The 25,762-nt window shown below is 42.4% G+C and overlaps 2 protein-coding genes across 2 annotated transcripts; one reads left to right on the top strand and one right to left on the bottom strand.

The window, feature by feature from the left end:
• Positions 1-174: 174 nt before the first annotated feature.
• On the bottom strand, positions 175-18,106 carry LOC147574919 (uncharacterized). Its single transcript, XM_086683944.1, is given in 6 exon segments — positions 175-458; positions 1,272-1,402; positions 3,139-3,238; positions 5,678-5,977; positions 16,858-17,032; positions 17,973-18,106. Coding segments are annotated over 6 exon segments (930 nt in total). The 3' UTR covers positions 175-368.
• A 1,914-nt stretch (positions 18,107-20,020) lies between these two features.
• Positions 20,021-25,613, top strand: EXOSC3 (exosome component 3). The gene is made up of 4 exons (XM_025912273.2): positions 20,021-20,370; positions 21,108-21,257; positions 23,968-24,119; positions 25,159-25,613. The coding sequence occupies exons 1-4, from the start codon at positions 20,044-20,046 to the stop codon at positions 25,358-25,360; spliced, it is 831 nt and encodes a 276-aa protein (XP_025768058.1). The 5' UTR covers positions 20,021-20,043; the 3' UTR covers positions 25,361-25,613.
• Positions 25,614-25,762: the final 149 nt, after the last annotated feature.

The raw sequence follows: 25,762 nt of genomic DNA, 5'->3' as shown, positions 1-25,762 counted from the left end.
AATCCTAGGAAGTAGTATTTTTATTATCGTCCCATTTTATTGGCAAAGAAACTAAAGTTCAGAGAGGTAAATTGACTTCCCCAAGGTCACACAGTTGGAAAGTGGCAGAACTAGGATCTGACCCCAAGTGTATTTGATTCCAAAAATTATACTTATAATCATTACCCTTTCTCAGGCAAAACACTGAAAACTACTAAACACCTGAAAATAGAAGAATAATGCAGCAAACCATGGTGTGACAGCATACTTTATGGACACTAGGGAAGCAATGCCTAGAGAATGATCTTGAAAGAACAAGAGTCTGGCAACTAGGCAGGAGGCTCTCAGCAGGGCAAAGGGAAGAGGATGTACCTGTCCTGAAGTTATCTTCAGGATGGCAACAAAGGCCCTTCAAGAACAGTTTGCAAGGTGGGATCAGGAGGGTATGTTGGGGGGTAGGAAGACTGATGACCTTCAACCTGAAGAATAAATACAGAGAACAGATGTTTCTGTTTCCCAGCACAGAGGATCAGGAGTTTCACTATAGGGATCAGTAGGACTTTGTAAGCTTGGTTTACAAAAAACCCATGTTTGCTGTGCCTCTACCCTTGGTCCATTTCTCTGGGAAGAATTAGCATGATCTCTGATACCCAAAGGGCCTGACTTTGGATGAAAGAGATAGTAAGCTGTTGGCTGGGGGATTGAGACCAATTTCACAACCAGTCTTGGTGGGAAAGAGAAGATGGAGGCAGTTCTAGAAATGAAAGGCAGACAGGCGTAGGCTTGGGCCAGAAGCAAGAAATAAATGAAAATGTAAGAAGCTGTTTTGGACCCATTAGGAATAATTAGTGGCTAGACTAAATTCACACTGGCAAATGCAAACAGTATCATGTAGCAGAAAGAGCTCAAGCTTTGAAAATGGACTCTGCCATATTCTAGTTGCGTGCCCCATATTGTTACAGCTCTGAACCTCAAGGATAAAATGGTTATAATAAGGGTCAACTTTGAGGGGGAGCTGTGTGCATTTGAGAGAATGTATGCCATGTATCCAGGACCAGGTCTGGCACAAAGTTGGGGCACAGCTAACCCCTAGTCCCAAACGTCATGCATACACAGGAGCAGATGGGCACAGTGATGGGACTGGAAGGGAACTCAAGCAACGAGAAGAGCTGGGAGGCGGGGGGGGGGGGGGGGGGGGCGGGCATTCCCTGCACCATATAGTGGCATGGACCTTTCCCTTTCCTTAGGTATGAAGAAGCCCTGAAACTGGCATAGGGGAGGTGGGCACCTACCTGGTCAGAGAGCACTGGGTTCTTTGAGGAGATCCTGTACCAGGCACTGTGGACAACCACGATATATGGGCACCTGTTGGCCAGGCTGGTCACCACAATGATAAATTCCTTGTCAACTCTGCTGAGCTGACCTACAGAGGGAGAGGAGAGGAGACGAGACCAGTTCAGAAGCCCTGGATTGCAGCTTAGGATAACCTAGACAGGTTCAGCCATACTTCAGCAACAGACTTCTCCTCTACCCCTTCACTTGTGCATCCATTCCCAGTCTCTTGCTACCAGCTACCCTATTTTATTTTCTTCATAATACTTAACACTTATGAAGTTAACCTGTTCTTTTATTTTGTGCAGTTGTTCATTCTTTTTTCCTCTCTAGAATATGTCTGAAAGTCTAGAAATTTTTCTGACTTACTCACCACCGTATCACCAGAGGAGTGCCCGTCATATAGAGGTTACTCAGAAAATATGTGTTGAATATATTACTAAAATTCCAGAAACATTTTCTGAGGCCCATCAGGTACTGGACTAACACTTTAAAAGGAGGAGAAGAAGAGACTTCCTAACCTCAGAGGACCTACTCCATGGGGACAGGGAGAGGCAAAGAAAGTGGGAATTCATTTTGGCACCAGGTACCATTCTGGTACATATGTAACCTTATTTCACCCTCATACCAGCACTGTACAGTAGGTATTAATGCCATTTTACTAGTAAGGAAACCAAAGCTTTGAGACATTTAAGTACTTTGTTGAAGTTCACGTGCAACCTCTATGGCACCTCTATGGCAGAACTCAGATGTGAACACAGGGTCTGTCTCTTCCCACTAGGACAGAGAAGCTGTGGAAAGATAAGGCAGATAGCTAGCTCTCTGTATGCCATTGGAAAAGGACAGATGAAGGACGCTGTGGGAGTTGAACAGGAGGAAGAGTCTCTTGTAAGTAAAGGCAGATGAGATGGACTTTGAAGGAAAGATCAGCTTCACAAAGCATGGACAGGAGAAAAGGTATCTCAGAGGCATAGCAGAGGGTGAACAAAGGTAAAGACTGGAGAAATCATGAGATTTGAATGCTCCAGAGTAAAATGTAGCCCACTTTGATTCCGACAGAACATAGAGGGGCTGAGGGAAAGGAGGCTGGGAAGGCAGGCTGCTGTCAGGCTACTGAGAGTCATTGTGACACACTGTCTCCCAGCACCTACTGTCTCCTTTTCAATAAGAGTCCCTTCATTTTAGACAGGCACATGACCTACACAGCTTCCCTTGCAGCTGAGTGTGATGATGTGATGAAGTTCCAGCCAGTGGGATGTAAAGAGAAGTGATGTGACTTTCATGTCATGACTCTAAAGGAAAGGAATGTGTACCCACAAATGCCCCTTCTCTTTCTGATGGTAGCAGTGGTAAATCAGCATGAGCATGTCGGCAGGGGCAATCCCAAACAGTAAACAACACTACACTGGCCCTTAGCAGCTCACACGGGGACTATTAGGTGAGAAAGAGAAAATACCTTGTTTATGTTTAAACCAATGTATCTTTGGGTCTAGATAACAGCAACCTAACTTGAATCCTAAGTAAGAAATCCATGATTGCCAAGCTCAAGTACCCGAACTCTATTCAGGGGGCTATATGGAGCCAGAGGACATTTAAGCCCAAAGTAAGAAAGATGAGCTGTGGTCATCACCTAACTTAATTCTGTATCTGTAATTATATAGTTACATTCAGAACCCAGATTCAGAATCTAGAGGATAGCTCAACCAACTACAGTCTTTCTGAACCTCTTCCTAGCTCCACAGTGATCTGGAACTATATGGGAAGAACTCTAGCAAGCAGGCATCTGGATCTCATCCAAGAATGATTTAGCACTGTTTTTCTATTTACCTGTTGCCTTGTTGCAGATGGCATTGTAATAAGCAAAGAAGGCTCTGAATTCCAATGGCCAGTGAGACATTACTTTAAATACATTCTGTAAAAATCCCGTCTGCAGGAAAGAAAAAAACCAAACAAACAGGGAAACATAAAGTGAAAATTAAGAGCAAAATAGGCAATCAGTAACTGGTAGTCACCATATGGTCTGCTGAATGCCAGATGCAATCACAGGAAGGCCACAGCCTTGGTGTCAAAGTACAACCCACACATACCTTCTTAGGATATTTATAACTTGCAGTGTTACCTCTAAAAGTATACGTGATTTTTTTGATAAGTGATTTTATGAAATTTAGACTGTGAATGTTATAACTAAACCAAGACACTTCTTAGAATTTACATTTTACTGATTTCCTACCTTTTCACAAGGGGCTGGTGGTGCTCATTCATTTATAAGAATAAATTAATAACAAGCCTTAATATCAATAAAGTACTTTGCAAAGTTCTTTCACACATCCTTCTCCACAACTCTGTCAGGTAGGTAAGGCAGGTATCACTATTCCCAGTTTACAGATAAGGAAACTAAGGCCCAGAGAGGTTGAGTGATTTGGCCAAGGCCATACCAAAAGAAGCAGCCTTGGAATTTTGACATTGGGTTTTCGGTATATTTCCTAATGGGATGTTACAGCAGACAACTATTGGCTGCTACCCAGCAGCCATTTCTTCCCTCCTCCCTTGACAACGGAACCTGTATATTATTCAGATACCAGATTGCCATGGTTTTCCGGTAAGGTTAAGCCCTTCCCCAACTCTAGTGGGTAAATCCTGATTTGTCTAAACCAATTGTGGTTATTCTATTCTACTTCTCAGTGACTGGTCTAGGAATGGGCATGTGACACCATCCTGCCCAGTAAGAAATGAGGGGAAATTAGCTGGGAACCTTCTTCTCCCTCCAAAAGGAATATGAGGAAGGGGGGCACCTTCCTAACCCCTTCTAGAAGTTGTGCAAGGATGTAATGTTTGCTGCTGCTATAGGCATCTTTTGACTGGGAGGGAACAAGTGTGAGCCCAGAGTCATCACACTGAGGAAGACAGAACCAAAAAATGCTAAGAGCCTCATCATGCTGTATCACTTAGCCACTGGATTAAACAACCCAGGAATCACCCTGTCTGTGGATCTGCTGTTATATGAGACACTGAACTGTCCTTATAGTTACATGAACTGAACTGGATTTTCTGTTACCTGTAGGGCAAAGAACCCTGATAACAGATGCTAACAACTCATTAATGGGCTAGAAGACATAATATAAAGAACCATATATATCAGCCAGGGGCAGGGGCTGAGGAATAGGTGGGGAAGTGGAGAGGTTATGGACAGGTGAAAGTGGTACTGAGGGAGAAGCTAGGCCTCCAGACCTTTTCCTGCAGAGCAGGTGGGTTTTTATCTTTCTTATATAATGGATTTCCATACAAGATTTTGTTTGGAAAAAAATCCTTTAAGTTCTACCACCAAGTTTGAAAAACAAAAGCTTATAGCAAATGTCTATGCTCAAAGAAGGGTTTTATAATTTGGCAACATAGGTACCAACTTTCAAAAGTACCCTGAGAAAATAATTTGGGAATGTTAAAAAAAGATAAATTACAAGTTCTAAATGTCCAAGATTAGGAGATTGCTGAAATAAATTAAAATATGTCTAATATATAATACTATATTATGCAGCCACTAATTATAATGATGTTTTGACCTGTAAAATGTCCATGGTAACACGATTTCATTTTCAAAAGTTATATGCAGGGCACCTAGGTGGCTCAGTATTTTTAAAAGTTACATGTGGGACGTCTGGTGGCTCAGTATTTTAAAAAGTTACATGTGGGGCACCTGGGTGGCTCAGGCAGTTAAGCATCCGATTCAGCTCAGGTTATGATCTCGTGGTTTGTGAGTTTGAGCCCCATGTCAGGCTCTGTGCTGACGGCTTGGAGCCTGGAGCCTGCTTTGGATTCTGTGTCTCCCTCTCTCTCTGCCCCTTTCCCACTCACACTCTGTCTCTCTCAAAAATGCATGAATGTTAAAATGTTAAAAAGTTACATGTATATTTATACAAAGAAAATAAGGGGAAACAACACATCAAAATGCTAAAAGTAGCTTACCTGGGTGGAATCAGATAATTTTTATTATTTTTGAGTTTTCTGCTTAATTTTTCTTATTTTTCAACATGTAATTACAGAAGAAGCAAGGTACCTCTCACACTTTAAGCAGCTAGCATGGATGTCAGTGGTTCTATCTCCACGCCATATTACAGTGCTAAAGTAAACTATTATAAAACAAACCTCAGAAGTTTGTTTGGGCAGAGGACTGAATGACAAAGAAGAGTCCCAAAACATGAGAGCCTAAGAGGAAAAAAGTATGTCCTTCTGATTGGGATACAACTGGTCCCCAAAAGAAGGGTTTGTCCACAGTGGACACTAGGGCAGACTGGGGCAACCTGTTCCAGGGCTTCCTTTCTGGCTGACACAGTCTGTACTGGCTGACTCCCTGCACGAGGGAGGGTCTTACCTCCTTTTCTGCCTCCTACATGAGCTCTATAATGTCAAAAGGCAGGTCCTTCTTGTAAGGAATAGGGTAACGGCTAATGAGTTTGGACTTCTCTTCCTTCTGAGCCCCATAAAGGCGCAAGTTCAGGATCACCACAGGCAACTTTTCCCAAAACCTATTTGTCACAAAGGAAACAGAGACAGGTTTAGGTGGACTACTGAAGAAATGGCTTGGATAGCTAGTCTGTATATCTGGGCCTAAAGAAAAGAGATTACAAATTGGGTCTACCTCCTGGAACAACTCCCACTGACTATAAATCCCCTGTCTTGAGCAATCATGAAAAGGATTCTCAGCTCAGTAAGAAACAATATTGTAATCAGTTAGTAATGTCTCACATGGGTAGGCAATATGAGGGCATGGTGGCCCAGGTAACATTATTTGCAATAGGTTAGACAGATGTTTGAGCCTGCATTCAAATCCAGAACTGTATGATTCCAAAGTCTATGTTCTTCTCACTTTTCAGTCCTATCTGTTAAAAAAAAAAAAAAGTCTAAATAAAAAAATGTAAAAAGCTAACAATATTCTAAATGAAGAGTAGAAAACAAACAAACACATAAATTTGAATGGGCTGCCCCTTTGTGCCTTTTACCACACAAAGTTCTAAGAGGGGTGCTTTTCTGGAAAGTTCAGTGTGGTCAGGCTATCTATGAAAGATAGTGTAATGCAGGGCTGTCTGAAGCCAGGAGTGCCTGGATCCAAACCCTGACTTAGCAAATATGTGAGCAGAGGCAGGTCCCTCAGCTTCATCTATAAAGAATGGATAATAATATCAAATTCACAGAGCCATTATGAGGATTTAATGAGTTAATATGTATAAAGCTCTTAAAACAGAGCCTTGCTGTTTGTATATACTACATATTAAATGAGGAGCATCTGGTTGGCTCAGTCAGTTGAGCATCCAACTTCAGCTCAGGTCATGATCTCATGGCTCATGATTTCGAGCCCCACATTGGTCTCTGTGCTGACAGCTCGGAGCCTAGAGCCTGCTTCAGTTTCTGTCTGTGTCTCCTTCTGTCCCTCCCCCACTCGTGCACTGTCTCTCTCAAATATGAATAAACATTAAAAAAAAATGAAATGTTACAGGTTTAAAATAAGGGTGTTATAAAAGTATACTGGGGTACACCGTGAATCTATCAATTGACATTTGCTTACATATTCAATGCTGGGCCCACAGAAAAGATGTGGCAACTCCCCTCACACCCTCTAGGAACGGTGGATGGGCCCTATCTACTGTGGCAGCCCACACACCTGGCATTCACACCTGACACCTCACCTCGGTACCTCCTACTGAAGGGGAAGGTCTAGGCTGTCAACCTTTGTAGCTTTTTAACTTCAGCTTCCCCTACCTACCAACTAGTATGGGGCAAGTAACTGAGCAACCAGGCCACAGACTAGCCACTGATCCATGAGGCTGTCAAGCCAAAAAGCTCTGTCCACACAGATTCATACTCTATGGGAGCTGAACTGGGAAATCAGAAGTGAGTTAGTTGGCAATGAGAATTTGGGCCGAAAAGTAATGAGGTAAAACAGGCCACTGGAGTCATGATGGTCATGAGCACACCAAAGGAATGAGAGAGAAATCATGAGTAAGCAGCAGTTACAAGCGAGAGAAAAAATTCAGGGTAGAGGGTAAGGAAGAAAGTTGGTGGTAGGAGGAGATGCAGATAGAGCAGCTGAGACTTGTTCATGGCAAAGTTCCTAGGATCTTGCTGCAGGGCTCCGTTAAAGTACCAAAATGAACTCTCAGTTTGTTTCCTTCTGGCGTGACTGCTTGGTGTTGCCATACTTGTGATAGGTTTTACAGAGCATTGACAAGAAGAAACAATAACAACCAAGAAAGCAATTGTGTCATTTCCATCTGGGAGCCTTCGGTAACTCAAAGAAAACAATGTAGTCAGGAATGAAATGGTCCTACCATATAAGCTTAAAAAAACATAAAATATAAAAAGCAAACACTTATATAATAATACATGCCTAATACTATTCTGGCTGTTTTATATTAACTCAAAAGTCAAGTTATGTTGGTATGTTATTATCCCCATTTTAGAGATGAGAAAACAACAGCCACAGAAAAGATAAGTCACAGTGCCTGCAAGTGGTAGAGACGGGATTCAAATCTAGGCAGTCCAGCTCCAGAGTCCACAATCATAAAACCATGGGCTGTGCTGTGTATAGAGCTCACTGCCAAGGACGGCAATTACTTTTTTAAAACCCCTCAACTCCGAGCCACCCTACAAATCTCAGGTCTGGTCCTTCTTTTCCCCTAACCACTTGTTAACATTTTCATTGTGAACATCTGAATAACCAGAATACTATTAAAAAGAACAACTTCCATTTGAGTAAAGTACTACACCAGGATTATCAATACGAGTTTTGTAGACATTATCTCTGAACCTTAAGTTGTTATCACCACTGTCTCTCTCTCTACTGAAGCAGCCAGATTCAGCTACCACAAGGCTTAGTAATGCCATTTGCTTTATCAAAAGAAAATGAAGGTGGAAGTTCAAAATGAAGCCTGCTGTTAGCCTACTGAAGCAAGAAATAAGACTATGTACCTGGCACAGCAAGGAGGTGCTTGTGTGACTCTGGGCGCCGGCTGAGTAAAGACTTAGCCACTCTGCCACCTTCCGGTGATAGAGGGCACTAAGTCCTGGCAGTCACGCTTGAACTTCAGACACCCCTGAGACAGTAGGAAAGTAGCTGTATCCCTGACTCTGTGCACTCTGCCAGCTTATTTGCTGGTTTGGTAGTAAACTGAAGTAAAAGGAACCCAAAGGTGATACTATTCTTGCCAATCTTTGAACCCATACTGGGTTCTGGATTAACTCATTAAAAACGGAAAATTTCAAGTGAAATCTGATCATTAAATGTTAACTCAATTGTTTTTCCCACAGGTGTGCATGTAGCAGCATTGGTGGCCACAGAGGCTGTTTTTTAGCTACAGAGAAGTTTACTATACTAGTCTGTCAACTTTTATGTGTTTGGAGCCGTCTATAATAAAACATTAAAAGGGGTGCCTGGGTGGCTCTGTCAACTAAACGTCCAACTCTTGATTTCAGCTCAGGTCAGGATCTCATGGTTCGTGGGTTCAAGCCCCATGTCAGGTTCTGCACTAACTGCAGAGAGCCTGCTTGGGATTCTCTCTTCCTCTCTATCTGCCCCTCCCCTGCTTGCATGCTCTCTCTCTCAAAATAAATAAATAAACTTTTAAAACAAAATTAAAAGCCACACTTAAAAATTTTTTTTAATCTGTAGAACAAATACACACAAAAGTCTGCAAGCTGTTAGCTTACAAATGTTAGCTTAAAAAGCCAGCTATGAAAGCATTTGAGTTATGAACATGGGCACAGTACTTGACATTCTTAGGTGAGTGGATAAATGAGTTATTATTGGAGAGCTGTAGTTTAAAAATTTGTTTTGTAAAAAATCAGACAGTTCACTATTCTAAAATACAGAGACTGGGCTCCACTACCAGTCTTCATAGTACAGCACAATCTAAAAATAAAAAATTGGTAAACTGGATGTCATCAAAATGCAAAATATGCTTCAAAAGATACTGTTACAAAAATGAAAACAGGTCACAGACTGTGAGAAAAAAAAATTGTAAATCATATATCTGATAAAGGGTTTATATCCAGAATATATTTAAGAGTATCTTATAACTCAATAAGACAGGCTACACAATTTAAAAATGGGCAGAGGTGCCTGGGTGGCTCAGTTGGTTAAGCGTCTGATTCTTGGACATGATCTCATGGTTCATGGGTTCAAGCCCCGCATCCAGCTCTGTGCTGATAGCACAGAGGCTGCTGGAGATTTTCTCTCTCTGTCTCTGTCTCTCTCTCTCAAAAATAAATAAACATTTCAAAAAATAAATAAATACAGGCAAAAGATCTGAATAGACATTTCATCAAGTAAGATCTACAAATGTCTATTAAGCATATTAGTCATTAGGGAAATGCAAATTAAAACCATAGTAGGATAATATTCACACCTACCGAGATGAATTTAATCAAAAGGACAATAATCAGTGTTAGTGAGGATGTGGAGACATTAGTGGTGGAAATGTAAAATGGGGCAACTTAGAAAAATTTGGCAGTTTCTTGAGAGGTTAAAAATAAATTTATCAGAGGCACCTGGGTGGCTCAGTTAGTTGGTTGAGCATCTGACTTCTGCTCAGGTCATGATCTAGCAGTTCGTTAATTCGAGCCCTGCATTGGGTTTACTGCTGTCAGCACACAGAGGCCGCTTCGGCATCCTGTGTCTCCTTTCTCTGCCCCTCCCCTGCTCACACTCTTTCTCAAAAATAAAAATAAAAACATTAAAATTAAAAAAAATTTTTTTTTAACATTTATTCATTTTTGAGAGACAGAGTGAGTGGGGGAGGGGCAGAGAGAGAGGAAGACACAGAATTTGAAGCAGGCTCCAGGCTCTGAGCTGTCAGCACAGAGCCCAATGCGGGGCTCAAACTCACCGACTGCAAGATCATGACCTGACCTGAAGTCAGACGCTTAACTGAGCCACCTAGGTGCCCCAAACATTAAAAAATTTTAAATAAATAAATATATCATACAACCCAGCAATTCCACTCCTAGGTACCCTATCCAAGAGAAATGAAAACATACATCCACAGAAAGACTTGTATGCAAATGTTAAAAGCATTATTCATAATAGCCAAAAAGTGAAAACAACCCAGATGGTCATCAACTTGTAAATGGATAAACAAAATGTGGTGTATCCATACAACAGAATACTATTCAGAAATAAAAAGGAATGATTTACTGCTAATATATGCTACAAACACAGATGAACCGCAAAACATGTTACATGAAAGAAATCAGACACAAAAAAATCTATACATTGTATGATTCTATCCATATGAAATGTCCAGAAATGGCATACTAGAGAGACAGAATATAGATTAGTGATTCCATGGGGCTGGGGTAGAATGGGAATTGATTGCAAGTGGGCACAAAGGACCTTTTTAGGGTGACCGAAATGTTCTAAAGGATGTTCGTGATGGTTGCACAACTCATAAACCTACTAAAAAAATCACTGAATTGTATATTTAAAGTGGGTGAAATTTACAGTATGTAAATTACACCTCATTAAAGCAGTTTTTTAAATGCTGCATGTAATTGGCAGGGTCGGGAAGCAGAAATACCATATTTTGTTTTAGAGTGAGATTTGGGGAAAGTTTCACAAGCATGGAAGAAGAGCTAACCTCCGTGCCTTTCCATAGCTGTTTAAAGGCTCTGACAACTAAGTAATCCCTAGAGTCTCACCCAGGCGTACAGATTTTGAGTTTCTCAGCTTAATCATCACTAAATCCAGTACTAGCAGACTTCTGTTGATACAAAGACAAATGGCCCATAAAATGGTGAACTGGCCATACACTTAGACCACAAAGGAGTTTTTAAAAAGGTATAAACCCACTGGACAACAAGAAGAATAGATAACAGCAGATAAAAGTTTTCAACAAATGTAAGATAAAATAGAAGAAGTGGTAACTAGCAGAGGATAGTTTCCACCTGAAATAGCTGCAGGTGGCCTTCTGAACACAGGTGAGCCTATTTGCTGCCTATTTGCTGCACAGAACCCTGGGGAGACCCAGCCCTTGAAGGTACAGACACTATGTACGGTAACAGGCTGATAGGAGGTGGAGCAGCTCAAAGTCTGTATACCACGTGGTCCCCTAACCCAGTGGCCAGGCTGCTTTCCCCACCTCCGCCCCCAAAACAATGGCTAGTTCTTTTCTAAAGAAATGAACTGCAGATGATGGTGGCTGCCTCCGGATAGGAACTAGAGGAACTTTTTTCACTTTTCCATCTGAAACTGTAGCCATTAAAGAGTTATTCCTACTTTCCCCCTCCCGCAGCCTCTGGCAACCACAGCTATTTTTCAAAAAGCCTTATAGACTTTTATCTCTACAAGACTTTTTGAAAACCAGCTACAGTACCTGAAACTAATGTAACATTGTGTGTCAACTACAGTCAAATAATTTTTTTTTTTAAAAGTCTTGTAGACTTTCAAAATAAATCACTTGTCTATACATTATTTAGATGAAAATTAGAAGTGAATTTTTCCGGGGGTGGTGGCGATGGTGGTGGTGGTTCATATCACTGTTTTTCCTCAAATATATTGTTTTTAGCCTAGAGAAAAAGTATGTTAAGTAATCCCTGCAGGGATCTGTGACATACAATATTCATAAAGCTGGAGAAATATTTAGCAAGCTTATATTAAGAGATCTTCCTGGTAGAGAAACTCCTTCATAGACTTTGATGCAATGCATTTGACATACCAGTTTCTACATTCCAGGCATGTGCATGTGTATAAATTTGGTAGTTTCAGTCTCATGTTTCCTGCTATGATAAATTATGGACAGTGAGCTATGGAAACAGATGAGGGGCAGGCAGCTCCAAGCTAGTATCAGAAAATATTCCCTGGGCAATCCAGCCCAATTTTGAAGGAAAGGTTAAGAAGGGAGAGGGAGATTGGTTTGCTACATTAAGAGAAGAATTTTAAGCAGAGGGCATACATGGCTTGAATGGCACAGATCAGGGTACCTATGTGATAGATACGTGATGTGGTATTACTCAGAAGAAATGAAAGTCAGAGAGAAACAGGATAAAGGTGGCAGACAGAGTGAGCTGAGGCCAGCTGTCAGTCTTGGATGCCCCCTGGAGTTTAGACAGGTGAAAGGCATGGTCAAAGCTGTGTTTATTTTTTGTTTGTTTTGCAATAACTTTTTCCATTGTTTGCTCCATCATGCTGAACAGTCATCAAGACGATATCCAGATTTCCTATCTCCACACTATTTTTTCAATTATGAAAAGTTTCAAACAAAACTAGAATTGAATTAAAAAACCAGGGGGGTTGCCTGGGTGGCTTAGTCGGTTGCGTGTCCGACTTTGGCTGAGGTCATGATCTCACGGTTCAAGTTCTGCGCCTGGCTCTGTGCTGACAATTCGGAGCCTGGAGCCTGGAGCCTGCTTCAGATTCTGTGTCTGTCTGTCTCTCTGCCCCTTCCCTGCTCGCGCTGTTTCTCTCAAAAATAAACAAACATTAAAAAAATAAAAAATAAAAAACCAGGGGCACCTAGGTGGCTCAGTCGGTTAAGTGTCCAACTCTGGCTCAGGTCGTGATCTCATGGTTTGTGAGTTCAAGCCCCGCATCGGGTCTGCTGTCCGTGCAGAGCCTACTTTGGATCCTCTGTCCCCCTTTCTCTCTGCCCCTCCCCCACTTGTTCTCTCTGTTTCCCTCTCTTTCTCCCCCAAAAATAAACATTTAAAAAAATAACAAAAAAATCACAACCATATGCCCATCATCCAGGTTCAACAATTACTAGATTTTTTGTTACATTTGCGTCACAGATCTCTCTCCTTTTTCTGTGGAAATATTCCTTTTACTGTGGTAAACATAAACTTTACCATTTTAACCATTTCTAGGGGGACGGTTCAGTGGCATTAAGTACTTTGATACTGCTGTGCCACTGACACTACCATCTCCAGGCTTTTCATCTTCCCAAACTGACACTGAACTCATGAAACAATAACTTTCATTCTCTTTTCTCCCTGCCCCTGGTAACTTTTTGTCTCTGCAGATTTATCTATTCTGGATATTTCGTATAAACAGAATTGTAGCCTTTTGTATTTGGTTTCTTTCACTTGGCATACTGTTCTCTAGATTCAACCACATTGTAGCATTTATCAATACCTTTTGTTCTCTTTCAGGATTAAATAATATCCCATTATATGCCACATTTTGTTTTCCCATTATCAGCTGATGTTCATTTATATTGTTTGTGCTTTTTGGCTAGTTTGAATAATTCTGTTACGAACATTCACGTGCAGTTTTTGTATAGACACAGGCTTTAAATCTTTGGGTTATATCCTAGGAGTGAAATTGTTATGTTATATGGTACCTGTGTGTTTCACTTTTTGAGGAACTGTCAAACTTTTCCAAAGTTTTACATTTTACACTCCCACCAGCAACATGGGGGTCCCAATTTCTCCACATCATCACCAACACTTAAATTATTATCTTTTTAATTATAGCCATCCTAGTGGGGGGTAAAAATGGTGTATCATTAAGGTTTTACTTTGCATTTCCTGGACTAATTACTTTAAGCATCTTTTCATGTGTTTCTTAGCCATTCGCATATTTTCTTTGAAAAAATGTCAATTTGGGGGCGCCTGGGTGGCTCAGTCAGTTAAGCATCTGACTTCGGCTCAGGTCATGATCTCACGGTTCGTGGGTTTGAGCCCCGCATCGGGCTCTGTGCTGACAGCTCGGAGCCTGGAGCCTGCTTCAGATTCTGTGTCTCCCTCTTGCTCTGCTCCTCCCCTGCTCACACTGTTTCTGTCTCTCAAAAATAAATAAATGTAAAAAAAAAAAAATTTTAAAAAAGAAAAGAAAAAATGTCAATTTGGATCCTTTGTCCATTTTTAAATTGGGTCACTTGTGTACTACTGAGTTGTAGATGTTGTTTATATATTCTAGATACATGTCGCTTATCAAATACATGATTTTCAAATATTTTCTCCCATTCAGTGGGTTGTCTGTTCACTTTCTTAATGCTGTCTTTGAAACACAAAAGTTTTGATAAAGTCCAACTTTTTTTCTTTGGGTGTTTGTGCTTTTGTTGGTGTCCTAAGAAACCACTGGCAATCCAAGGTCAAAAAACTCAGCTCTATGTTTTCTTCTAAGAGTTGACTTCGTTGTTTTGCATGTGGATGTCCAGTTGTCCCAACACCATTTGTTGAACTATTTTTTTTCCTTGCTTGTCTTCGTACCCCTATCAAAAACCAGTTGCTCACAAATGTGAGTTTTTCTATGTTCTGAATTTTTTCCCATTGATTTATGTCATGATACCAGTACTGTCTTGATTACTGTAAGCCTTGTAGTAAGATTTAAAATCAGAAGTGTAAATTCCCCAACTTTGTTCTTTTTCAAGTTTTTTGTCTGTTTTTGCTATTCAGGGTCTCTTGAATTTCCATATTAATTTTAGGGTTGATTTGTCAATTTTTGCAATGAAGACAGTAGGGATTTTGATAAGGATTGCTTTGAATCTGTGTATTTGGGGAGTACTATTATCTTAACAATATTAAATCTTCTGATCAATGAACAGGAGGTACTTCTCCAGGTATTAAGATATTTAATTTCTGGGGTGCCTGGATGGCTTAGTTGGTTAAATGTCAGACTTTTGGTTTTGGCTCAGGTCATGATCTCATGGTTCATGGGTTCAAGCCTTCACACTGTCTGCATGGAGCCTGCTTGGGCTTCCCTCTCTGCCCCTCCTCCCCCCCCCCCACCAAAATAAATACTTTCTTTTTAAAAAATAATTTTTGATAGAGAGCACGTGGGAGCAAGGGGCAGAGAGACAGGGAGAGAGAGAGAGGGAAGAGAGAGTAAGGAGCCCGAAGCAGGGCTCAAACTCCCAAACCGTGAGATCATAATCTGAGCCAAAGTTGGATGCTTAATCGACTGCACCACCCAGGCGCCCCAATAAAAACTTTTTGAGAAGATATTTTGGGGCACCTGGGTGGTTCAGTCAGTTAAGTGACCAACTCTTGGTTTTGGCTCAGGTCATGGTATCACAGTTCATGAGTCCAAGCCCCGCATCTGGCTCTGCACTGACAGTGAGGAGCCTGCTTGGAATTCTCTCTCTCCCTCTCTGCCCCTCCCCTGATTGCGTGCTCTCTCTCAAAATAAATAAATAAACTTTTTTAAAAAAAGATATTTCATTTCTTTCAATAATGTTCTATAATTTCCAGAGTTTAAGCTTAGCATTTCTTGGGTTAAATTTATTCCCAAATGTTTTATTCTCCTTGATACTACTATAAATAGAATTGTCTTAATTTCAGTTTTCCAAATGTATAGAAATGCAATTCATTTTTGTATATTGTTCTTGAATCTAGCAACCCTGCTGAACTCATTTGTTTAACAGTTTTTCTTGAGTGGATTCCTTAGCGTTTTCTATGTACCTGATTATATCACAGGCAAATAGAGATAGTTTTACTTCTTCCTTTCCAGTCTGGATACCTTTTATTCCTTTTTCTTCCTGAACTGTGTGGGATAGAACCTCCACTACAATACTGAATAGAAGTGGAGAGAGCAGACTTCCTTGTCTCGTTCCTGATCTTCAGGAGAAAGTTTTCAGTCTTTCACCGTTAAGTACGATGTTAGCTGTGGGTTTTCGTAGATGCCCTTTATTAGGTTGAGGAGGTTCTTTTCCAATCCTAGTTTATTGAGTGTCTTCATCATGACAGGGTGTTGGACTTTTTAAAATGCTTTTTTTTTGGGGCGCCTGGGTGGCGCAGTCAGTTAAGCGTCGGACTGCAGCCAGGTCACGATCTCGCGGTCCGTGAGTTCGAGCCCCGCGTCAGGCTCTGGGCTGATGGCTCGGAGCCTGGAGCCTGTTTCCGATTCTGTGTCTCCCTCTCTCTCTGCCCCTCCCCCGTTCATGCTCTGTCTCTCTCTATCCCAAAAATAAATAAACGTTGGAAAAAAAAAAATTTAAAAAAAAAAAAAAAAAAAAAGCTTTTTTTTTTTTTAATCTACTCAGGTAATAATGTGGCTTTTGCCTTTTGGTATGGTAAATTAATTGATGTCAGATGTTAAAAGACTACAATTGTAGGATAAATCCCATTTGGTCATGGTGTATAACCCTTTTTGTAGAATGCTGGATTCAGTTTGCTAGTATTTTGTTGAGAATTTTGTGTCTATCTTCATAAAAAATAATCATTTGTAGTTTTCTTTTCCGGAAGTATCTTTGGTTCGGATACCAGGGTAATACTGGCCTCATAGAATGCATTGGTATATGTTCCCCCATCTTCTATTTTTTTAAGAGTTGGCAAAGGATGGATATTCTTTAAATGTTTGGTAGAATTCATCAGTGGAGCCATGTGGACCTGGGCCGACTCTACTGCTGTTACCAACAAGTCTATTGATATCACAACTTGATGAGCCCTTGAGCCAGTTACCAAAGTACAGCCACGATGGTCTAAACTCACCGTTACTGCTTGCTCTGAGAAAATGGATCTAGACCCTTAAAACACTTTCCTTTCCTATCTAACACAAAGACAGGCTTTGTAGGTAGAAAGCCCTGCAGAAGCATTTCAGGAAGAATAGGTTTTGCTTACTGGTACACTCCTGCAGCAGGGCAGCTTCTCTGGTATCAGCTCCTTCTTCTCTTGGTGGCCAGAAGCACCCACAAGTTTTCCCTGGCGCCCTACCAGGCAGTCTTGTAGCAGGGGCTTCCAGGTGACATTTCCCCAGGAATAGCTTTCCCTGGAACCATAGAAGTGCCAGCAAGTTCTGGAGAGTGGATTTCAAAGCAAGTTCCACTACCACAGGTTCCTGGTGACTGCTTACATTTAATGAGCCATGACCATGTTCTCTCCAGCAAGGACTCACTCAATCAGTCCTGGACAGCAGGGAGAGATTTCCTCAGACGTGCTATCTCAACTGTAGGCATAATGGCTGTTCCTTACATCTGCTATTCGTATACTCTTCAAAACTCTCTCTAGTTTTTTATTTGTGATTATTTATGATTTGACTATTTGTGATTAAAAACATCTGTAGCAAAAAAAAAAAAAAAAATCCATAGCAAGGAGATTCATTTAAAGTGATAATTGTGAGCATCTAAATTCTTTACTTGAATAACGACACTAACAATACTTACATGGGCTCTTAATTTCTGTACATAAATCAGCATGTAGTTCATTTGTAATTTTTAGAAACCAGTGAACTAAAAAAATCTTAAAGGTTCATTCAAATACCACTTCCTTTGGGACACCTATCCTGACTCCCACCTTTCTCCCACGTTCAGGTAACCATTTCATCCTGTCTACCCTTGCGACTGACACCCTCATCAAGTTGTTACAGCCACCTTAGTCCTTGGTATTTTCATGTGAAGACAGCTAACTCCTCCAGGGCAGGGGCCATGATTCAGCTGATTCCCCGGCTCACTTCCTGACTCAGAGCAAATGCTCAACTAGTGTTGTTGACTGAAAGGAAAAAACACAAACAAAAATCCGCCCAATTTCACCAGTCAACAAAGAAAGGCAACCATGACATGTTACTTTTCCAGTTTCTCAAGTCGCAAAGATTTTTAAAAGGAAGTTTGGGGAAACTGTCCGGAAGGATGTGGTCAGGTCCAACCTTTCCAAAAATCAATCTGGTAACTTTGCGGAAGAAAATCCTGAGAAGTGGGGAGGTGGAAGCCAGAGCCAATTGAGGGTGGCGCCGCCCTTACAGCACGGGCTCCCAGTGGGCAGCCCCCCAACAGGCAATGGGCCTAATCCGCCTGGGCCAATCTGCTAGGCAGCCCCCACCTGGGGGCCGAGTGCTAAGCTTGTCTGGACCCGACAAGGCCTGCGTTAACTGCATGGGCTCGGCCTCCTATGCATTCCCCAGTCCCACCGCCATTTTTACATCCAGAAACGACTGCACGCGCTATTTGGAAACGCAACTTCGTACCCGCGACCCAACTGGACCCCAAAGCCAGACCTGCACGTCTCAGAAGTCCTGGCCGCTGCGAGGAACCAGGCTCCACATACTCGCTGGCGGTCTGGACTCCCCACTCACCCGCACGCGGAAGGACCTCAGCATCTCCGGGACCCTGCCCACCACGCGCCCACCACGCCGGCCACGGCCGGGCGCTCTCGCTCAACAGAGGCGGCAGAGCGCCGAGGTAGCGAAGCACAGCCATGGCGGCACGCGGCTCAAAGCCCGGCGTCCTTCCCGCGCGCCCCACCCCCTGGGCCTGCCCCTTGGGGGTGTGTCGGGAGGGCCCCGCCGGGGAGGAGCTGCGGCCTGCCCCTCCCGGCCCAGCTTCCGGTCTTCAGGCGACGGCACACTGTAGAATGCCGTATGTCTTCTGTGGACCTAGGAATGAGCCAGGAGGGTACCCACGTGCCTCCCTCACAGGGTGGTGGACTCGGAAGACCTTCTTAGCCAGGTTTGGGCCGAGTTTTTTTTTTCCAGAGACTTCTCTGTCAACGTGGGGTGCGCAAAGGACAATCCTGGGGTCATTTTCCGACTTCTCTCTCTGCCTGGCCCATACCGGAGGCCATTGGCCCCACTTCCGGCATGGCCTTGCTTGGGCCAGCCGCGATTCAGGTGGTCTTGGTCATCGAATACCCACTGATTCCAGAGCCTCTAGAAATGAGTTAGATTGGGGAGGAGAGAAAAAACAATCTACACCATCCCTGCTGCCAGGGTAACCGAACAAGAACACTTTAAACAATGTGGCTGTAAAAAGCTACATTTCAGTTGGCCTCTTAATACTCTTACTCAGTTGGCTCGTCAGCACTTTGCCAAATTTGGAGGGTATGTTAGAGATGATCCGTCTTAAACATCCCCCAAATCTAATAACTCATGTTGGAAGCCAATCCCTCCCAGTCCCCAGGAGCTCTCAGCCTTATTGGGGAATCTGACCAAGCGCTAACTGGAGGTGCTAGTTTATAGAGGAAACAGTGATTTCAAGAAAGAGCCTAGAAGTAAGAGCAGTCCTGATATGCTATGGATTTGGAATTCAGCTGCTTCTCACCTGGGTACCTAGTGTACTCCATGGAATGTAGCCTCAAGGATTTAATTGCAGTTACTAATTCCTCGGACCATGTAGGGGTAGCTCAATTATGTGGAAATGCGCATGGGCATCTGTATATTCACAGGGAAAAAAGTCTGGGGACAAATACACACCAAAATGTTAACATGCATTCATTCATCATGGATTCATGCATTCATCATCATTAAGACCCTGGGCTACAAAGAATGAGAACTAGCTGACAGCTAGCCGAAGACAAATGGGAGCAAGACTAATACCTTTTGTTTATTTTCTCTTTATTCTTCTCTTTGTTTTCCATGATGTGAATAGATATCTAGCAACCACTAAAAAAAAGTTTTTTTGTTTTTTTCGGTGTTTTTGGAAAAGGAAAATACTTTTCCTTCTGAGGGCGGTCGGAAGGAAAGGACCGACTCCCCAAGCCTCTCTGCTCAGTCCCCAAGGTTGCTACGAAACCACACCACACGTAGGAGCGTGTTGAATCCTGCGGTGCGACCTGAAGCATCTTAAGTGAAGGATGTGCCATCGACTCAAGTTGCGTGTTTCGAGTGCCGATTTGCAGAGACTGCAAGATAGGTGGCGGGGTAGAGACACTATCGCAGCCACCTTGGCGGAACCCTCCAGCCCACAGCTCGCAGGTTTTGTGGACGTAGGGTCTCCAATAGACCGCTACTATCGGAAACGGAAAGCCTTGGGCCGGCTGGAGATTGGACGCGGGGCCGGAAGCGGAAGTGAGAAATTGCTTTGGGTGGCTCCGGGTATGGCAGGGGTGGTGGCTGTCGCGGCCGAATCCCTTGCGGGAGGCAGGGCACGGGCGGCTCGCACTGTGCTAGATCAGGTGGTGCTCCCGGGTGAGGAACTGCTGCTGCCAGAGCAGGAGGACGCAGAAGGCCCAGGAGGTACCGGGGAGCGACCGCTGCGCCTGAATGCGGGGGTGCGCGCCCGGGTGCGTGTAGTGTGCGGCCCGGGCTTGCGGCGCTGTGGTGACCGCCTTCTGGTCACCAAGTGCGGCCGCCTCCGTTACAAGGAGCCCGGCGGCAGCGGCGGCGGCGGTGGCGTTTACTGGGTGGACTCGCAGCAGAAACGGGTGAGTTGGGACTCTGGAGAGGTGGTACGGCCGTGAAAGTGATATCCCCGCTCTGGGAAGAGGCAGGGATGGGGCCCTGGATCCCTCTGTTAATGCTAGTCTAGAGCCACCGTAGTCTTGTGCCCACCTCTACATCTCCTTTAGAGGGACTGTGAACAAATGGAACGTGACTCGAGAAGGGCGGCCAGGAGAGAGGGGAGACTGGAAATCTTGGTGTATAAGAGGATAAGAACTGTAAGACATGGTCGTTGCCTTCAAAATCCCAAAGGAGCACCAGGCGTATCTTTTGGCGTCCCAAAGGACGGAACCAGGCTCAATGAGCGGATGTCACAGGGAGTTAAATTTCTCTTAGAATAAGGAAAGACTTTAATTTGGGAAAAATTGTCAATGAAATAGCCTTACTTGGTTGTGAGGACCCCGTGTAGCACTAGACTTAGTATGCAAGCAGAAGCTAGGGACTTTCTGATAAGGATACAAGATGTATGGGATACTGGCTGAAATGAACAGAGTATTTGAAACTGTAAACCTAAGAGTTTATGATTGATTTTCTTTTACTGAAAGTAACATATGATCAAATTTGTTGATTTGTATTAATTTGTAGACTTGCATCTCACAATATTTTCTAAATATCTCTAATGACAAACAGTGAAGTAATCACTAAAGACTTACTGAAGATAAAGTGGAAATGATTGCCATTTATGGCTGTCACTTCATTCTGGTTTTTTGTTTTTTTGTAGTATGTCCCAGTGAAAGGAGACCACGTGATTGGCATAGTGACAGCTAAATCTGGAGATATATTCAAAGTTGATGTTGGAGGGAGTGAGCCAGCTTCTTTGTCTTACTTGGCATTTGAAGGTGCAACTAAAAGAAACAGACCAAATGTGCAGGTAACGATGGGGGCCTTTGCTTTCAAAAATAAGAAAAAGCATCGAAATATCCAGCAACACTCAAATATCCAGAATGCTACCTGAATTCTCTCTTAAGCATGACTTACTTTCCCACTTCTCTGGGTTGATCTCTGAGCATCTGTGTAATCACTTCAGGCTGTAAGAGTTTTTTCCAGTGTCCAGCTCTGGGACTAGAGTTGCATGCTTATTTACATTTGCTATATTGGGGGCTGTTTCATTTGTACTGAGTTGAAAGGCTCTGTCCTCTCTATTGTTATTTGTTATGTCTATATCCACTGGACAAGGAAGTGGGCCATAAGCTTCAGGAGGAAGGAGGATTAAGTAGTGCAAATTGCCATATCAGCCACCCATCCACCCTGATTGTTAAGTCCTGGGACTGCCATCTCACAACTTCAGTCGCATCACTGTTTTCCCACAAGCTCTGCTTGGAGCTGGCAGAGGAGCAATCCTGTTACTTCAGGTTTTCAATTTGGACTCTTCTGGTAGTGTAGCCACACTCTCTCTGTCTGCCCAAGCCAGAAATTTGGTGATGCCTTTGCCCCTTTTCACTAACCTCTCATGTGTCTTTAGTTGCTTAATCTTACTGATGCTGTTTGATTCTATCTCTGATCTTCTGCACATTAATTCCTGTATCCTTCCATTTTTCAAGATCAGACGTTAGCTACTTTTTGACCAGTATTGGTTAGTGACCTCCTTTTTTAAAAAAATATTTATTGAGAGAGAGAGTGCATGTGTGAGTGGGGAAGAGACAGAGAGAGGGAGAGAAAGAGAATCCCAAGCAGGCTTTGCACCATCAGCACAGAGCCCAGTGCCTAACCAGCCAAGCTAACCAGGTACTTCAGTGATCTTTTCTTTTTTATTTATTTATTTATTTATTTATTTATTTATTTTTTCAACATTTTTTTAATTTATTTTTGGGACAGAGAGAGACAGAGCATGAACGGGGGAGGGGCAGAGAGAGAGGGAGACACAGAATCGGAAACAGGCTCCAGGCTCTGGGCCATCAGCCCAGAGCCCGATGCGGGGCTCGAACTCACGGACCGCGAAATCGTGACCTGGCTGAAGTCGGACGCTTAACCGACTGCGCCACCCAGGCGCCCCTGTGATCTTTTCATTAACATCCCTGCCTGTACACTTTTGCCCTTCTATCCAGGCTTTTGAGAGCTGACAGTCTCATACACTCCCCTTACTCAAAAAAAAAAAAAAAAAAAAAAATCTTTAACGCCTACAGATTTCCTTGGCATTATACTCCAGAAGTCTTCACTTATCTATAATTATATCCTCCGTGCAGCCATACTTGAACCACTCCAAACTATTTAATAACACTACTGAGGGGTGCCTGGGTGGCTCAGTCGGTCAAGCATCCTACTGTTGATTTCATCTCAGGTCATGATCTTACAGTTCGTGGGTTTGAGCCCTATGTCAGGTTCCACACTGTGCAGAGCCTGCTTGGGATTCTCTCTGCCCCTCCTCTGCTCGTGCTCTCTCTCCCTCTCTCAAAATAAATCTACCTTATAAAAAAAAAATAGCACTACTGAACTCATAAGTCCCTGCCCTTGTACCTTTGCTTATGCTGTTCCCTCTGTCTGGATTGCTCTTTCTGATTGCTCTATTACCTTAGCCTATGGAACACATGCTCATCTTTTGAGACTCAGGCTAAACACCATCATCTCTGTAAAACCATCCCTCATTTACAATCATTTCCTTATAACTTTACTCTAGCACCTACTGGATTCAGTCTTAAATGAACTTGGTTATTTATATGTACATCCCCACTGCCCTCCAAGACCAAATGCTTCTGAAATGCAAAGAATGTTTTTTTCCTCTTTAGTTGCTAGTCACCAACAAATAGTAGATATAGTAACAGAACAAATTCAGTCTTCTCCATTCCTTTAGTTTCATCATTTTGAAGTTCAGTTCTATGAAGTTAAGTAAATCTTGCCTTAAATACCAATGAATTACCATTGTTCCATGTTGCTTTGAATAATTGACATGCCTGGAGTTTTCTTCCATCAATCTTCTGTAAGTCCCTAGAGTAGTGTGATCTAATAGAACTTTCTGTGATGATGCTAGTGTTTTACATTTGCACTGACTAGTATGGTAGTCACTGGCCATGTCATGGCTGTTGAGCATTGAAATGCGGCTAATGCTGGGCGCTTGAGGGGCTTGGTGGGTTAAGTACGGACTCTTGATTTTGGCTCAGGTCATAATCTCATGGTCACTAGATTGAGCCCTGCATTGGGCTCCATGCTGGGCATGGAGCCTGCTTAAGATTCTCTCTCTCTCTCTTTCTGCCCCTTGTCCACGCATGTACGTGCATTCTCTCTCAAAAAAATAACTTTTAAAAATGTGACTAATGAAATTGAGGAACTGAATTTTGAGGATCTAATTTTAATTAAATGTAAGTTTAAATAACTACATGTGGGTAATGGCTACCATATTGGATGGCGTAACCCTAAAGAATGTTCTCTTGTCTTTGAGATAGCTCCCATTCTGGGGAGGACACACTTGGGTAATGTTGCCTTTTTAAAGAGTCAACTCGAGTGACTCTGGGTATTCTGGAAGATAGTTGGTCCCTTAGGCACAGAAGTATACATGGCAGGCATTGCTGCCAACGGGAAAGAACCCATAGCAGCACCTATAGAATGATTTGTTGAGTGGAAATGAACTTTTTAAATTATCATTTTAGGTTGGAGATCTCATCTATGGCCAATTTGTGGTTGCTAATAAAGATATGGAACCAGAGATGGTCTGTATTGACAGCTGTGGACGAGCCAATGGAATGGGTGTGATTGGACAGGATGGTCTGCTTTTTAAAGTGACTTTGGGCTTAATTAGAAAGTAAGTCCTAATGCCTTCTGGCTTGACTGTCTTCTTTTATAATTATCCTTGGAAAGCTGACTGATTTTTGGGATTGGATTCTTTGTAACAATGTCTGAATCTCCTCAAAGTTAAAAATCAGTGTCCATTTTAACACCATTGTACACTCATGCATTTAGTCCCATCCTCTCTTCATGTAAATACACTAAATTCAGATGTATCTGGTGGTGTAGTTTTTGTGTTGATATGAAGTCTTGGGCTTCTTTCCCAGAAAATCAGATGTGAAAACTGGCCTTTCCTCCTCCTAAGTCATTTGAATATAGACGCAATTTATAATTGTACAAAATCACCAGATTTCTCTAGTAATGGGGGCCAAATACAGGTAGGCTGATGTACTCTTGAAGCTTATGCAGATATTCCCGTAAGATTCCTGCTATTCTGTCCTGGTAGATTTAATAGTTCCCAGAGGTAGATTCTGTTAGGTGTTTAGACCTTTACCTACCCAAAGTTATGTCCTGCTAAAAGAGCTTTACTCTTAGAGCCACTGAGCTCAGAGCTCAGTGTTACATGCCTCTCTTTGCTACTTATTCTGCAGATTTGGACAAAGTTCAAGACAGAGAAGCAGCACCCTTGTGGTTTGAAAGTCAATGTTTCTCTCCAAGTACTGAATTTAATACCAGGAAATAGCTTACATGGTCAGCAAAATAAGCTGGTTCGTTTAGCACCATAGATAATACAAAAGTTACAATTCTACAGCCTAGAATTAAGGTGCTCTGACGATACAGGAGAACTTTGTATGTATTTTCTGTAAAGTTGGTGACAGAGGGACTTTGATTTCTTTGTAGAGGATATAACCCACTGTTGTGACCTGTAGTGTACTGGTTAAGTGTGCTTGGATGAAAGGGGGCAGCAAATGTCATGTACCTTTTTCTTGGATGATGTTGGTGGGGATTTGAATAACTATGGAGAACTATCCAGAAACTAAGTCTTCTGCTAAAAGAGACTCAGGTCACACCCCACCACTTGGTTAAATTTCATTTTCTTTCCTTTTCCTCACCAGGCTGCTGGCTCCAGACTGTGAAATCCTTCAGGAAGTGGGAAAACTCTACCCACTGGAGATAGTATTTGGAATGAATGGAAGAATATGGGTTAAGGCAAAAACCATTCAGCAGACCTTAATTTTGGCAAACATTTTGGAAGCTTGTGAACATATGACAGCAGATCAAAGAAAACAAATCTTCTCCAGACTGGCAGAAAGTTAGATGTAATTTTTTATGGGTCAATTGACCCAAGAGACTATGGGTTTCCTAGGGAAAATTTTTTTCAGGTGAACCTCTCTCCCCCCATTAAACCGTCAGAAGACATAATGTGAATGTACACATTGTCTTATTACAGTTCTAAGTAAAATATTTTTATAAACATGTTACTAGTTGCCACCCATGTTCTTGTGGGTGAGAAAAGTCATTATAAAATAATGATGTACTTTTTTCTTTACAATAAAGTTTACTAAAAGTATTAAGGTTTATTTGGTGTTAACTCCTTTAATTTGGCTGAAGTGCAGCTTCTATAATAAACTGGAATTAAGCATTAAAATAACAATTATTTTCTGGTAAAAGTAAAACATGTTCACCAGAGAAAATGAGAATACATAAAGTATAAAGAAG

This window comes from Puma concolor, chromosome D4 (assembly GCF_028749965.1).
Source record: "Puma concolor isolate L17-30 chromosome D4, mPumCon1.1.hap2, whole genome shotgun sequence".
Classification (NCBI taxonomy): Eukaryota; Metazoa; Chordata; class Mammalia; order Carnivora; family Felidae; genus Puma; species Puma concolor.
Note: the sequence above shows the minus strand (reverse complement) of the source record. Positions and strands in the feature narration are given on the sequence as shown.